Source organism: Corvus kubaryi, unplaced genomic scaffold (genome assembly GCF_017639235.1).
Source record: "Corvus kubaryi isolate FWS band 111438036 unplaced genomic scaffold, C.kubaryi_AGA036_p1.0 37394, whole genome shotgun sequence".
Lineage (NCBI taxonomy): Eukaryota > Metazoa > Chordata > Aves > Passeriformes > Corvidae > Corvus > Corvus kubaryi.
The window spans coordinates 15,976,426-15,993,184 of NW_024581133.1; the positions used below are offsets into that span (position 1 = coordinate 15,976,426).

Below are 16,759 nucleotides of genomic sequence, written 5' to 3' on the forward strand. Positions count from 1 at the left end.
TCTTGTACAAGTATTTCCTATCTTAGTGAAGGTAAAATTCCCTTTACTATGACCTGTGCGTTTTCTTTCAGATGCATCAAATACTTCCTCCATCTTTTATTTAACAGCCTGATACCCACCTCCCCTGCCAGTAGAGCAGTGACAGACTGGGATGTGAGTGCACACAAGGATCACTTCCTGATCAACCATGGGTCATCCAATATGCCCTTCCTCACTGACACAGGACTGGGCCATAAACTCACCCAGGAGACTCCTCTCTCTTCCAGAAGCCACTCTGCTTTCAAAGGCATTTTTCAGCCTGTTACAATGGGACCCTCAGTTATAATTCCAAAATGGGTAGGCAGTGTCCAAGCCCTTGCTACACAGCCCTTAGGAACCACCAGCTCCTGAGGCGTGGGGTATGTACAGCCGTGAGTGGAGTTCCTCCCAGCTTCCCTGTTTTTTAAAGCAATTTCTGCAATGCATGAGCTGAGTGATAAAGTTAAATGTGCAAAGACACTTCAAGCTCCACCAGCAACCCTGATATTTATAGTCAGCCCTTAGTAAGCACAAATGACTCTGACTTCAACATTGACGCCACCTCTTTATCAGCTTAAATATTTGAGGATACTCAGACTAGAGAGTTTTTATTAACTTAATACAAACCTCAAACAAACGTGCCTAAATCATCACCACCTGCTCATTGACAAGAGCCTAATTCCTCCTCCCCCATGTGTGAGACTTCAGACCTTTTAACGTCTGAGCATTGACAATGTGACAGTTTTAAACTTACATCATAGAACGCTGACACAGTGAATGTGCCAATTTCAAGATGACTGCCAGGAAAACATAAACTGTTTGACATTTAATAAGCTTGTGTTTTCATAGAAATACAATGTGTTCTAGATGGTTTGTTTCCATGAAAACACATGGTTAGAAACAAAATGAAAAATAGTTTTCTCAGCACTAAGCACCAAAAATAAAATTTAAAAAAATCATCTGACAAAAATGCACTAAAAATCAAGTAGCTTAGGATTCGCATTTATATTAAGTAACCAATGAAGTGTTAAATAGAACAGCTCATGGAATTATTCTCACTTCTTTTAAAATGAGGAATAAAGATATTTTTTTGAAAATCATTTTAAAGCACAAAGAGTGCTGCATTTGATAACACAAAGTAAAGAGAACTTACACACAGGGAGGGCAGTTTGGGAGAATTCTATTACCCCAACTTTACTGGCAAATAGTCTGATAAGATCCTAGTTTCTTTCCTTATCAAAGTTAATACTTGTATAATAGAGTGAAAAACAACTAAATATAGTATGCTGTACCACTGTGGGAATAAAGGAGAAGCTACAGCACTTGACAATGAACAAAGTGGCTCTGAAGTGGCTCTTCTGGCTCGAAAACCAAGGGCAGCTTTTCTATTGATTCCAAAAGATACACAACTTCCCCATTTTTTTGTCACTGCACCTGTCTTTGATCCTGTCTTTGAGAGAAATTTTGTGAGAAAAATGAAGAGTGCAACAATTAAAGAAGTGAAGGCTTCTTGTTAAAAGAAGGTTGTTTTTATGAATATGATATGTTCAGAGCATAGACAGTGTCTGACTTCAGCTGGTAGTTGCTGTTGCATGCAGATTCCTAGAATATCCTAGAAATGCTCTTTTGAAAGAGGCTAAGAATTTATGCTCTACTTTTATAATCTGGGTATGCTTACCTTGATGCATGGACGTAGAGATGTGATGTGTTACGATCTCACTGGAAGCAAACAGAAGTTTCAGAGATTTAATGGACCAAATACGAGATCTGCCACCATTCAGCTCTTGCGGTCTTTCCTTTACAGGCAGTTTGACCCCCCACGTCAGCTGAATCTTCTGTTTCTCTTCCTGTCTAAGGGGTGCAAATGTATTGGATTGGCACACACCTTTAGGTAAATGGTCACTACCTCCTTTCCTCTTTGTGTTTGCTCCCCCTTTCCTTTTTCTTCTCCTCTTTAAAGCTCTAATAATAACAATCATAATAGAAATATGACCTCAGAACTATTTGGGAGAAAAGGTGCATGAAACACAAAACCCAAAGAACCTCTCCATTTAACTGTGTGCAGTGATCACAAAAATATGAAAAAAATGGGAAAAAAAAGAAGCTAAAAGCAGACAACACTAACTTCAGCCAAAACTACTTAAAGAGTCAATTAAAAGTTCTGGATTTATTACCCAGCAATGAACTAACCTAATAAAGAGAATTTTTTGGAGGTATGTCACTTAGAACTGGCTTCCCAAATTACTTTTTTTCTTTGGGCAAATGATATTTACACTTTGGTAATTTATCTATTTAGAAATAGAAGCATTTTTAATGACAAGTGTCTAGGACAAAGATTTTGTGTGGGGATTAGCAAAGGGACAGGAAAGGGAATATTACAAGCTTTTGTAGGGGATACTACAGTCCTCAACAGTGGCCCAAATCCCACCAGCAGGAGGGATCCATGTCAAACTTACACCTTCTCATTCAATTTATAACTCCTGAATAGACCTTTTGGTTGACAAAACGAGCACTATCAAGTCTGATTTGGAGAGAAGCATCATGGAGACTCCTATGCCAGTGCCGTGAAGTCATTTGGACTATGCAAGCCAAATCTGACACAAGAGAACAAATAGGATTTACTGGATGGCCTTTGCCCACAACAGATATGCAGAGAGTCTTTCCTGCTTATTCAGAACATACAGTAAAAGATCCATCACACTGAAATACTCAGCTTTGCGATTTCAGGATCTGCAGACAAGAAAATAAGCAGTTACATGTAAACCTTCCCAGTGTGCACTTACCAGAACACACCACCACTTACTAGACTGGACCCAAAGTCCAATGCTGATTTGATCCGGAGTGAGGAAAGCAGTTTATTTATAAAGCAGGTGCTGGGCTCCTACCTTCAGTGCTGTTGTACAACCTCCCCTCCAACACCAGTGAAAAGCAGCAAATGAACCCACAGTAAAGCGAATTTCTTTTGTAAACTGGGATTGCCAGGTATTAGTTTCACAAAGACTAATAGTAACTTCCCAAATTATTTGTTCTCAAGTTAAGGCTCTCTCTCTCTCTTTTAAGGTTCCCTGCTAGAATGGGGATTTTTTCGTGTCAACACAGCTAGCTTCTCAAAGACAAAATGTTCCAGAGAAATTTACATTACTGCTTCTAAAGACAGGATTTTGTGCTAAAATGTACTCTCAAAACAGCTGACAGTGAAGTGGTGAAGTCCTGTTGACAGGACGCGGAAATTTAAGGTTGAAGTACCTGAACTGTCTCGTTTCTAGGCCAGCTCTTAAAGTCATGCCACCACCATCCCACGTGTAGGACGACTCACCCTGCTCTGAGTTAACAAGGGGTTTTCTTACCTCCCTTCTGAAAACTGCAGGAAAAAACTGAGACTATTTCAGTGAAATATTTTTTGAAATATATAAAGCTCTGTTTAACAGAAAAATTATTTTCAGCCAGCCTTTAGTACCCTTATGTCCTCAAACAGCATGTAAAATTGTCTTTTTGAATGACCCCTTTACTTCCACTTTTACTTCAAGGACCATAACTCTGGACTAAGCCACCAATATAGGCAGGAAAAAGGAAAAAAGGGTCAGACCAAAAGAAATGTGAAGACTTTAAACAGGAAACTTGCCTTATCTGTAGAAGTTGCCTTTACAGCCAGCAAGAATCACACCCCGTATCAGTTAGGTAACAGTAACAAAGATAACGAAACAGCTCTTCAGACAAACATTGGTGGGAAGGATGGTTATCAACTGATGGCTTTATCTAAGAGGAAATCACTAAATGCCTTTGGTCATGTAGTGGCTTTCTGAAACCAGAGGTTTCCCTACCTCTGTTGCACAGAGATTAAATAAAGGCTTATTTGAATTTCCAGAAAACTGCAAGAACACCACCACTCTTGTGAACTGGCTTTTGCAGCTGGTGGTAAACACCTCAAAAAAAGAAAAACAAATAAAAAAAGAGAGAGGAAATTGCTTTGCTTTGAGGGTGTGCCTAGTCTGTTGTATAGCAAGTGACAGTGCTGCACCTCACAACTGATAGTTTGTGTTCACTTTAAACAAAAACCTCTCATACACACAGGGGAAGCTAAGCCAGATAACAAAAATGTCTCACAAGTCTTAGTTTTTCCAGCTAAGTCATCATCCTCTTGGTCAAGGCTTCCCATTTAATTCACTGCTTATGCTTTTTGCAGTAACTCGTTGAAGGTTCAGTTCAAGTTCAATTCAAGGATTTTACCATTAATGGCAGTAAGGTTAAGACAAGAAACTTCCCAAAGACCCAGCTGCAATCCCTTAAAACAGTAACTTCTATTTAGGTGAGATCTATTCCTTTGATCAAGTGAACTGTGAATTCAAGAATAAAGTAATTTAAGGCAAGGTGACTGCAGTAGGGTTAAAGACCAAATCAAGGTTCTACTATAGTGTCTTATAAATTAAGAGATAAAGTAGCAATGGATATTTACACTGAATTCAAAGGTGTAATTACACTGGAGGATGTAATTCTGTTACTGACACTCTCTCTCTCCTCCCCTGCATAAAACATATTTAGAAAAAAGGTTCTTTCAATACTGTGATGCTCTTTTCAATGTGCTCCAATCAGCACATCAGTATATGCCAAATCACACATATTTTATATGTGTGAATATAGTTTTATTTTATAAAACTATTCTTTTATAGGGCACATACAGTTAAATCAAAATAATTTTGGCATTACAGAAAAATTGTGTCATTTTGTCTTATTGTGAATGCACTGTATTTTTTTCTCATGTTTTCAACTGGAACACAACTACTAAGACACAACAGAAAATTTAACTATTCCTCTATACTAAACCAGCACCAGGCACCATTTTTCCTGAGTCTTTCAGTTTAATGAAGAATTTTGCATAAGGAATTTGTGTGTGGGCGTAGTTTGGGTAAGCAGATGACCATCATCCCACCGCTTGTGCAAATTACAAAAGCAGGTGACATTTAAGAACCCAAACTTGAACCACAGTATCTGTCACTACATTTTGATCCATGTAAACCTCAAAAATCACCTGTATTTATAACTGTAACTCATATCTGGCAAGATTTCTGAAGTGCTGTCTGCACAGGTCTCCCTCCTTGCTCTCCCACTCCCCCCAATTAAACAAAATACACAAAGACATAGCATTTTGTCAGTACAGCTCAAAACTACTCAAGTGTTCTGAAAACAAAAGAAAAGAAGTTGAATTTTAAGGAGTCTGTATCCCAAATTCCCTCAGGATTCTATTTCATTTTGGGTTAATCTGTTTCTATTCCTTCTTTTCAGCTGCAAGTTTTAGTTCTTTAGACTGACCCACACTGCCCTTTGAAACTTTTTGTCCTTTATACTTCATCATGTTAGGAGACTTAGAAGGAAAAAAACCTGACAAGCAAAACTGTATTCAAATTAGGAGCTTTACAAATACTATCATTTGGTCATAACACTAAGAACAAGCTCCTCATTATGAGCTGGAGTGATTACCTGATCTGCCATAAGGAGCTGTCTTAGTTGCTGTCTGCATCAGACTGTGCTCCCAGCTGGGGTCAACATTTAAATAACTCTAGGTTGATGTGCTTAGAGAAAAGCTGCAAAACTTCCAATATTTTCACAGTCCTAATAAGCTTAGCCATCAACATACATTAAAGAGCCCTTTTCAGGTTCAATAGCTGTGTCAGGATGGCAAGTGCACAAGTCTAGCAATGCACTGTCAAATAAATGAGTCTATTAGGAATGATGGAATCAGTCCCTGGTTTCAAAATTCAGATAATAAAATGTGCTTTTTTTGGTTCAGATACCAACGTTGGAGAAGTCCCTATGACTGAGCTTGCTCTAGAATCGTTAGAATTCAGCTTTACTACAAAAAAATGTAGCATTGTATTATAAACAATGTCATGAAGTGAAATGAATCTAAGCAGAAATTCTTCTCAAAGTGGGAAAAAAGGTAGCAGTGATACATCCATAGAAAAAACCCATCCACTTGGACTTCTAATCGTTGAACAAATGGTATGAAGATCATGTTTTAATCCTAATTTTAACCCTAATTTAATCTCAACACTTTGCTGCATTTGGTGGCAATCTATTACAAAGACTCACCTTTCTATAAAGATTGAGGTGACTTCAAGGAACTGCTCAAATCAAACCAAATGAGTCTTGCACAAGTCTTGTTTAGAAAGTACAATTATTTCTTCGGAAGCTATTACAAAGGATGTAGTCAGAAGTACTTCCCTGTAAGCATAGTTAGAGCTGGCTAGACTCAGACTATTCAGAGCCAAAATATGCAACCCATATATTAAATAAGAAAGTCATGAGCAGTAACACTTCCTATTTGCTTTTGCATTGTTTGCATTGAAAAATATGTAGAATACAAAAGTAGATTTGGAAAAGTCTCTTCTGTCAGTTTTCTGGTGCCCAAGGCACTCAAAAACTGAAAAAAAAAAAATTACTTAATGATTTTGCAAAGAACAACTCCTACTGCTCTCAGAGATGAATTAAAGTCTCAGAATGTGGAGAATATCAGATATTTTTAAGCTTAGATTCAGCCCGTAACAGAGTTCTCATCTATAACCAATGAACACACCAAAATTGTGGACAGCTGTTCTTATCAAGCTGGAAACAGTAACTTCAGGTAACAGCTGCAAGAGTTCTAAAGACAGGAGATTTTACAAACAGCAAAAAAAATAGGCAGTGCTAAACAGGCTAATGAAAGCACATTTCAGCCAACAGGATTTGCTGAAACAGCTGCAATAGGATTCACAGCAGTCCTACACTTTCCCTGTTGAAGTGCATCACACCACAGGAGGTGTTCATGACTTCATTCACTATTTCCTACATCAGATGAGCAGGCTTAGGAATTAATAGATAGAAAAAAGAAGGGTACAAAACATGCAAGAGCAAATTCTATGAAATTATAAAGAAAGACTTAGGTATAAGAGAACACTACAGACATTCCCAATGTATTTACTGCCTGCGTCCACAAACAGTTTAAATTTATTTTTCAGTCAGTCCACAATCTCTTAATATCCATCAACCACACTAACAGAATTTAGATGTCTAATGTCAGAAACCTCTTAATGCTCTCCTAACACTTCATCATTCCTTAAAACATGGGCTTCCAAATAATTTTTTAAACATCAAAGAGAATGTCTCTGCCCATATGGTCTGCTTACATAGGAGCAACCAGAAAAAGAAATGAAGTGTGAGCAAAACTGGAATGTATTGATTTGCAATTTAGAAGTATCTGAACTATAATCCAATGTACACAGACGCATAAATTTTCATACCGGATGATAAACATTTTGCAAATACTTATCAGTCTTCATTTGTCAAAATTACTTTTCAACTCATTTGCAGTTTTTCCCTTGCTCTGGTTTGCATGCTACTTCATTATAAAGGCACAGAAACCCCTATCTGAGGGTATTTACCAGAAAACTCACAGTAAAGTAAGCCCATAATTAATGGTTACAGCCAAAACCCCCACATCGATAGAAGCTGCTCCATATACTCAGAACAGAACCAGAGAAGAGACCTGATATTATCTTCAAGTGCAGCTATTAGACAGAGTTCCCCATGGGACTTCCAGGAGAGTGCATTTAATTGCCTGTTCTATCAGCTTTAGAGAAAATGAAATGTTCCTTCCAACTGTGCCAAAGGGTTGGGTGGGGGCCAGGCACATGCCAAGCTTTTGGGCAGCTAAGAGAAGGTTAGAGGCACCAGGTTTGTCTCAGCTCTGACTGGTTATTCTGTGAGGACACAAAACATACATTAATAAAAGTTCTTTTGATACTTTACCCATGGCTGTTTCCACATGGGCAAAGGGCTGGTCTCTGTCACAAATGTTGGAACTTTTACAGAGGAAATGTTTCACTGGTGCAGAACTGCCAGGAAGAACCAGAGCATCCATACATTTCACCTAGAGCCATGTCATGGAAGTCCCACATCCACACACATTGCCATTCTGGGTACTCTTTCTCCCAGGCAAGCCAGATACACTTTGAGACTTTAAAAATATTCCCACCTCTCCTCCTTATTTGACAATGCCTTCATCTTTGCCCCTGTACTCAATAATTTGGTCACAAAAAAGAAGGCAACATTCATTCTCTCTCAGGCAACAAACAAGTCACTGACACAGTGTTTTGAGTGGCAACCAAACCAAACTTTCCACAGGGATGGCCTCAAAGGGGAATTAAAGGTACAGTGCTGAGCTGCTGATGAAGAGGCTTCCTTTGGCTCACAGCAGGGAAGTTAAAAAAAAAAGAAAAAAAAAGAGAAAAAGAAAAAAGTGTAGCAGTAGTTCAGTAAAAGTTTTGAACAAGAGAACAGCCCTAGATAGCTGTCTTAAGATTCTTCACCAGGGCAAACAGTGCTTCAAGGACAAGCAGCAAAGTAGCAGCTATTTGAGGCAACTTCATTATAAAATCATTTTTAATAAGCAATCTGAACAAAGAGAGGGAATGCTCTTGCAGAGAAGCCCCCAAGGGATCTTAAGGCTGCCCAGTAAAGTTATTAGGAGGTTACACACAGGGGACCAAACAGCTATTTTATTGGCCTCAGGGGACAGGGTTTAGTTTTCACCTGTTCTCTTTAGGCCTTGGTGCTAGCAGCAGATCCTGTTAACCATCAGTTTTCTGAAGGCTTCTGTTTTGTGAGGGAGAAGTACTGTTTACTTACTTTAGTCTGCACATGAAACACATGAGGTGAAGCTGACAGTACAATGCATAGTAGACAAGTAATTATAAATCAGATCAGTAAAAAAAAAAAAAATCACAGTGGTTTTCCCTTTAATGCAATTATACAAAATAACTAGCAAATGTTGAGAAATCTTTAGCAGTGGCAGTAAATACAGTATGGAAAGTAAAATCAAGGCAGAAGAGAAATCTGGATCTTGGGTTCCGTTAAGCTGCAAACATCAATATATGCTTGGAGAACTTTGGTGAAAAACAGTTCTAGGAGATTTGGACATCTGAGAAGCTCAAGAGCTGTCTTCTGCCCCAAATCTGCCTCTTCGTTTTCAACAAGCAATGTGCTCTTCTTAGCAACTGCTTGGAGTCGAAGATAGGAAGGCCATGACGCAGGAATGGATCTCTGCCCAGGACAGTGTTAAGAGCACACCTCTGACTCCCGAGCAAGACATTCCCTGGTTTTGGCTCGTTGTGCCGCAGCAGCAATGCAGGCATAGCACTGGGCTCAGGGGCTTGTCAGGACTATGGGCAGCTGAGGAGACACCTGAACTGTCACTCCCAACTTCCCAGCTCTTGTCCCGCACTGTGGGCAGTCAAGTCGACCTCCCTGTGGCACAGTCAAGGCCTCCCATCTGCAGTGTAAACTCGAAACATGAATTGCCCCCTTAGTCCAGAGTTCCTGTGTACTTATCAAAGAACACTGAGTCAAGATACACCTCGAGACCAACACCTACAGCCAGATGAGTGTAAGAAGAGTCCCAGAGCTTCATGTAGGAGAGAAGAAAGGGGTCGGGATCTCAGATAGCAGAAGGGATGGGTTTACTTCTACTCTTTGCCAACAAAGTTGCCAGTTCTTCATGCAAATGGTTTTATATAGTGTTTAAAATTAAAAGCACACAGTTTCCACTTAATTTTCCAGCAGGAGCTCATGTCATTAAAATCAGCACCTAGCTTTGGAAACATTTCTTATGTGCCAGAAATTACCTGAAAGGATAATTTCAGTTTAAGTAAGGAACAGTTCACCCAAAATTAAGGAATTCATACAGAGATGCCTACTAACATAATTGTTTAAGAAAATTTAATTTAAATATCTTGATAAATCACAAAATGAAACATGTTCTTTCTCTCCAAATGGTAATAATTTAGTGTGAATGCATGAAGCAGCTGTCACTTCTGGCCTCAGCTCAGAAAGGCCATGATCCACGCTGTGGGGACAGTGCCACGAGACAGCTGAAGCCAGTAAGCAGCACCTAGTTCAAAGCAGTACCTGGTTAATCGAGGCCAGGTAAGACCCTGCAGGTCCCCACCTCTGCTCTGACGAGTGTGTGTCATTCAGAGCCAGGGCCCCTGGTTCTTTTCTGCTGCAGAACAATATTCCAAAGGATGGTAGGAGCTCTGGACAGAAAATTGTGAGGAAGGCTTGTAAAATCTATGTAGTTTTTACTATCTTACAAATGCCAGGTAAGCAAATGACTGAATCTATCTGGACATCAGTGCAATATGAAGTCCAGCTATGCAATCAAACTCCTTCAAAGCTTCTGACTGTGGCTCTTCACAACTCAAACAGTGAGAGAAAGAAGGTTCCATTACATCCTGGATTCAGTACAATATTCGCCTTCCGGGTGCATCTGCAGGAAACCACCCCTTACTTGGAAAGGCAGTCAAGTTCAAATTCATTTAAGAAAGTCAGCGCCCAAGATAAAAAAGGGATCTGAAGAAAAATAAGGTGATTGATTTGTGTGATAGTTCTGAGTCACAAGTGGTCTGGTAGAGGTCATGAAACTAATTACATGAAGTGTGGCAAGATTTAGATTTAAGATGTCGGAAACTAAATACTACACACTTCAGAACAGCCTAAAGCCAAGTCAGTCAGTATTAAATGCCAGGTCCTTTGCAGCCTTCTGCTTCCCAGAATTTCAGATTTTTATCATCACTGATACAATGATACCCCTCTGAATTTGCAAAAAGGGTGAAGTTGCGCAAAGTTACAATTCACTTGGAATACTTTTCAGAGCATGAGAGATGGCAGGAAGAGGGTTGTTTTACAAATATTAGTGCCAATCAAATGATCAGAAAAGAATCTAATGTCAGTCATGTCTTCCTCGAGTCAAAAAAGAACTGAAAGACCAGAAGTCCCACTTGGTATGGAAGATGAGACAGGACTTCTCCTCTACCATCTGACAGACTACAGCTTACCTAAAGTAATGGTTAACCTGACAGAAGGCATGAATTTTTTCTTCAAAAGCCTGTTTAATCTTAAACTTGAACTGAACAAAGAGCATTTTGGGGTGGGTAACACTTATTCCCTTAGTGCTGCTTGGAAGACTATTGCACACCCTGTTTAAAAGTGTCAAGTTTTGCAACATTTAAACTGTGATAAAGAGAAAATGTGGAGAAGCGCCAATGAAGTAGAATACTTGGATAAAATTAGTTGCCTCAAAAAGGATAAAAATCTCTCAGGTTTTATTTAGATAGTTACATTATGAAAGACCTGCATTTTTTCAGCACTACTATATTGCATGTGTACAAATATTAAGCTACTGTTAGATTCAGGACTACTTGAGCACCTGCCATCAGCACAGGAGTTCAGTTTCAGCTGACAGGACACTTTTGTCACAGACTAATGCCAAGAAGAGGATAAAATGTACCCAAACCCTCAAACAATAAACCCTGGAACAATTAAGTACTGGAGACAGACCACCACCAACTTCAGAATCTGCAGAAGTAAAACAGCTGTTAGGGTGAAGTCTGAAAAGGATTAACCTGATGTTTGAAAAGCATCATGTATCAAATTTTCTGGCATTATGTTAAAAAATATTCTTTTTCTCCACTAATTTCTTTCCTCTTCTCCACTCATTTTCTCCACTCCATTTCTTTCTCCCTAATTAAAGCAAAAGGTCACTAGAAATAAGTGGTAGTTCACAGTCAGTCAACACCCTTATATGCCACACATTGTAAATTTCATCCATATTTCTAAAAATCAGTGCAGGCAATGCATATACACTTCACAAAGTGTTTGCAAGAATGTTTTTTTTAAATTTCTTTGCAGAAATCTTACTCTATGTAACTTCATTTGGATAAATTATTTATACTGACACAAAGTGATAGGCAAATTCTAAATCATATCTTGGTGCACAAACTCTGTCAGTTGTAGTTGCTAATAACTCAGACTTTGTAATTGTTGTATTTAGGTGTTTACATTAAATTATTTTTTTCTAACTCATTCCAAAACTGTGAATTTTATTGGCTACTTCTTCTATTCAATAAAAAAACCTAATTCTAGGCAACAAGGGGGAAAAAAAGCTTATTCCCCCTTATGATGTTGAAATGCCAAAGACGCACAATTTACTTCTGTTCCTGCTCTATGAGCATTTGTCATAACAAATGAATTCTAAAAGAACTTCAACAAAAACTGAATGAAACCTCATACATATTTGCTAGCAAACGTAGCTTACATTTTCATCATGCCAATTACAGCATATTGCTCCTTCTATTTTAATCCCTTCTTAATGGGCAAGCTTATCTTCCCATTATTCAGGGAACTTTTCTCTTCATGCTTCAGCAATTGCATGACAACTGATTAACAAATCGGGGAACTACTCTTTGACAGTTCTCTTAGAAAAGCACAGAGTTCTCAACATGAAAGACACTGGGACCCTAATTTCTGTTTGAACTAGATGAAAGGCCTTGTATGGTGAGCAGTACTAATCATCTCTCACAGTCAAGGAACACATCTTTTTTTCATCACAGGCCTGAAATGGCTTCAGCTGAGACACAGGGTGACAACACTGCACCAATCTGGCGTGGCTAAGGAGCCTGTTTCCTGTGCTCTTTAGGTCTGTGATTACTACTTGATCTTCCCTACAAAATTCCCAATACTGGAGCTAGAGCCACGGCTCTGTAGGTCAGTTCAGGCACTGCTGTACAAAAACCAGGGTGTTTTTGGCTGATTCCCAGGGGGGTGTTACAAACCACCATTCATCTCTACACAAGGCCCGAGCTGGCACAAACACCCAACTACTCAGCACCACTAGAGAGGGGGGGTGGCCCCACACCAGGGCTGAGCCCATGGGCAAGGCTGTGTGAGGAAGCTGGACATTGCCTGGCCTGCGGATATCCGGAGCACTTCAGTCTCCTGTGCTGTCAATCCCAGTCAGCGCAAGCGCAAATATTCACCAAAAATACCAGGGTCAAATCCTTCCCTCGGCTGCCTGCCTGTAGCTCTCATTAAGTTCAATAAAACCATCACTCAGCCAAAGAGGGTCTAGCCCTCACAATGCATTAAGCAGCAAGCCCACCTAAGCAGAAGAGGACCATCATGCTCTAAAAGTTTGAGACATTTAAAATTTGTTTCAAAACTCACACAAATCAGCTTCCCCTTCGAAATTCTTAAATCTGCTTTTTAACTCTACACAGTGAGAATTCATCATCTTAAGTCAGATTTTTCACTCCATGAGTATTATAAAACCAGGAATGAAATAAGAATAAAAGCCAGGCAAGACACTTTATGATGACCTAGAAGCTGCAGTGAACATACTTCAAATGCATAAAATGCGTATGTATTTATAAATTTTGAGCAGCCTACCACCTGTTTTGTTAGAGGGCTTTCATGAGAGTAATAGCCTCGGCTTTAGCCTACTCCTGTTTCAGATCCTGCACAAGTACAATTCTCGCACTACCAGATTTCCAAACCTCCACAGTATCTGAAGTATCTCAACATATCTCCATCAGCTAAAAATTGCAATATTTTCTTGGAATTGTGCCTCTAGCTCCCTGCAGGGTAGATAAGAGTCGATCCCCAGAAATGATGTCTTTGAAGAGGCTTTGGAATAAAGGTACATGTAAGTAAATGCACACACCCACAGCCACATCCAAGGCTGCCATTTATAGGGGCTGTTTGCTTACATGGTTGAGAGCACAACAATAACCTCCTCTTTTTCATCGGGTTCCTTCAGCACAAGCAGAGAATGATTTATCTTATAGATTAATGCACAGGAAGGGACAGAAGATGTACAGTTCAATTATTTTGATTGGAACCCTACTGCATATATAACAGACATAAAACCAACCATTCCCCTCACCTGTATTTTCTAGATATGTTAATTATCAGCCAGCTGTAAGATAGAGTAGGGAATTCTGCCCTTCCTCAGAACTTTCTTTTTCTGCCCTCTGACTTAATAGATATGTGAGTACCACATACACACACACAGACATCGTACATCTAATGACACTTTGGGCAAGGACTGAAACCCCTAAGGCAGAAAAAACACCAGCATTTTTTAAATGGAGCTTTCTCAGGCCAGACCAACACCAATTAATCTGAGAGCCACAGCACAGCCTAACAGAAATTCCATTTGTGAGAGAAAGCCAAATCAAAAGGTATTACTTACATGTATGAGTCTTCTTTGTTACAGAAATACCTGTAGGGAAGAAACAACACCAGTGTTAGCAAAGCAACCACTGAATAAATTCTTTTGACATATATTTCATCATTAATCTATTTTATCAGACATACAGCAGCCACTCTAAAAGAAGAATGAAAATTACCATGATTTATATGTTAAAGGTGGAAGGATCTTCCCTCTGTGTGAAGACTTTAATGGTACATTCTCTCCCTATACCTCCCCAGTAAATGTTTCAAGATGCATTGCTTCAGCTATACTGCTGGAATGCATATCTCCACACTGCTGGTTTAGAACTGGAGCTGATACAAAAAGAAGATACCAGCACAGCTATGGAAGCCCCCTTTTTTTCCATGGCTAAAAATTTTCCCACACTCCTATTAACCAGTGTCCATCAAACCACCCAGACAGAACAGATTCGAGCAGCACAAGTCGTTTGCTGTGTTATTAAGTTGAAGCAGTTCCTTGATGGCAAGCTGTAGCTTATGCTCATTAAAACCAAACGAACAGCTCTCTCAGTATGACTATTGCCTGCCATAATTCCAAGCCAGATGCAAATATCTCCAAGCTGCTGAAGATACACTTTCTGAAGTAATAAAGATGTTTTCATGCTAGACAGGCATGCGGCAGCAATCATCAACGATGGTCCAGTGCCAGTGAAATTTGAGAGGCATTTTAAAGAAAGCAACAGAGTGAACAGAATGAGGCAAAATTCATAATACCAAATAAAGATAAAATTAACTCTGTTAAATGTCATTGGAATTCATGCTTGAATACAAACAATATTGTCTCCACTTTTGTAGATAACTGGTGACATACTCAGACCCATCAGTATTTAAGCTTCAGTCTCCTTGGGGGTAATTTTATGAGACGACAAGAAAGAGATTACTGGAAGCAGTACAAGTACCTGAAACATTTCATTTGTGATTGAGGCCTGTAATGAAATTTTGGAATTGGAATTGTCTGGCTTAATACTCATGAAAGACAGAAAGACCTGAAATTCCTTTGCTACCCTCCAATTCCTTCAACCACCTCTTCCAAAACAAATTACTATGGAAAAAAATAGACTTTTAATTCAGGTTTCTTGGTTGTGGAACATCTCAGGGAGGCAGTAAATTACAAGAACTCAGAAAACTGTAGACACCTTATTTGCAAATATAGAGCTAACAAAGCCAACGGTTTCAAATTATCCATGTTTTTGATAGATACATAAAACCCTAGTGCCAATCCTAAATATCTAGCTATCAAGTTTGACATAACTGTCATGAGGACTTTTTTTTTTTTAATTGCATTTTTGTTGCTATTGGTGTTTTGGTTTTGAACTACCAAGCTCAACAAGTGTGAGCACTGGGACCTTTGTTTTCCCTGAAAAGAAAAGCTAAGAGACTTTAGGCTTTGGGAAGTGAAGTTCTGAGTAGTTCCTTTGGGCAGTTTTGTAAATGTGAGACACTGGTAAGCAATTTACAGAAATCAGAATACTAGAACTTGATTATATATGTGTACTAACTTAAATTGAAAGGCCCTGGCCAAATGTGTACATTCCTTATGCAAGGAATTAGTGTTATAGCCACAAACTGTAGAGCCAAGGTAATCAGTTAAAACAAAAAAACCCCAAGCATAACAAAAAACCCCCCCTTTGGATATAAGTAGTTACTACGATGGGCAAATTCATCCTTTAAATTCTTAATTTGTAAGAGCAAAACTTCTCAGATTTTCATTCCAGTCCAACCATTAGTGGCTGGCTAAGAGAAGGTGACAGGACAGGACAGGAGGGTGTGACGAGGAGGCGAGCACCATTATAGGAACAGTGGCTTAGGGCAAGAAGAGGGCCAGAGGGAGAAGGAGCAGAGAGATCTGAGGCACCTACATCAAAATGCATTGATGATATTAATGCAGTTTTTGGTATGAGTACAAACCCCCCTCTCTAGGTTTTTCCAAGGGTCTGCCTCACCCTTTGAATTGGAAATTACAGCTGCTCTTGGCCCATTGGCTCTTCTACCAAGGAAAAGCATTTTTGCTACAGTTTGACTTCTTGAGTGACCCCTGAACAGCAGATACAGCTCCTGACAGCATCCTCATCTTCACAAACTGTCCTAACATCCCCTCGGCAGACACACTTGCCCTGCCCTCGCCTATCTGGCCAATTCCTACCATTTTAAGGATGTTTTATGGAATGGAAATGTAGAGGAAAAGGTCTTAAATATGAACACCATTTGCAAAACTTCCTCTCCCAACACTGGGGCTAATAAATGGATACAGCAGTGCTCTTTCAGCATTATGGGAGCCATATGTGTACTCTTCTCAGAAAATAATGCTTTCTGTAAAATCACTTTGAACAGAAAGTGCTTATGCTGTCACTTCTGATTACTCACAGCCTCTTCACAATGGGATTTGCCACAGCACAAAACAGACTTTGCTGTATTCGCTGACTGAGGGCCCACTTCCCCTGATACATGAAACACTGATGGAAATATTAGTGCTTATACTTTTCTAACTAATTTACTAATTTTTTTTTTAATGTGACATGTGTCGTGGGTTTTTCCAAATCAGATGTTTCCATAATAATTACTGATTATCAGCTGGTAAGACCTTTTAGCTGGTTTATGCAGATATTTTTAGATAACCTTTTAAAGCAACAGCTTAGAGGTAGGTATTTTTGCATCATCT

The 16,759-nt window shown here is 39.3% G+C and overlaps 1 protein-coding gene across 1 annotated transcript in view; it reads right to left on the minus strand.

The window, feature by feature from the left end:
• Positions 1–16,759, minus strand: part of RORA (RAR related orphan receptor A) — a 382,907-nt gene that overhangs the window by 94,346 nt on the left and 271,802 nt on the right. Inside the window, exon 4 of the mRNA XM_042039179.1 lies at positions 14,081–14,110. Within this exon, the coding sequence (XP_041895113.1) occupies positions 14,081–14,110 (30 nt within the window). The remainder of the gene's footprint in view (positions 1–14,080; positions 14,111–16,759) is intronic.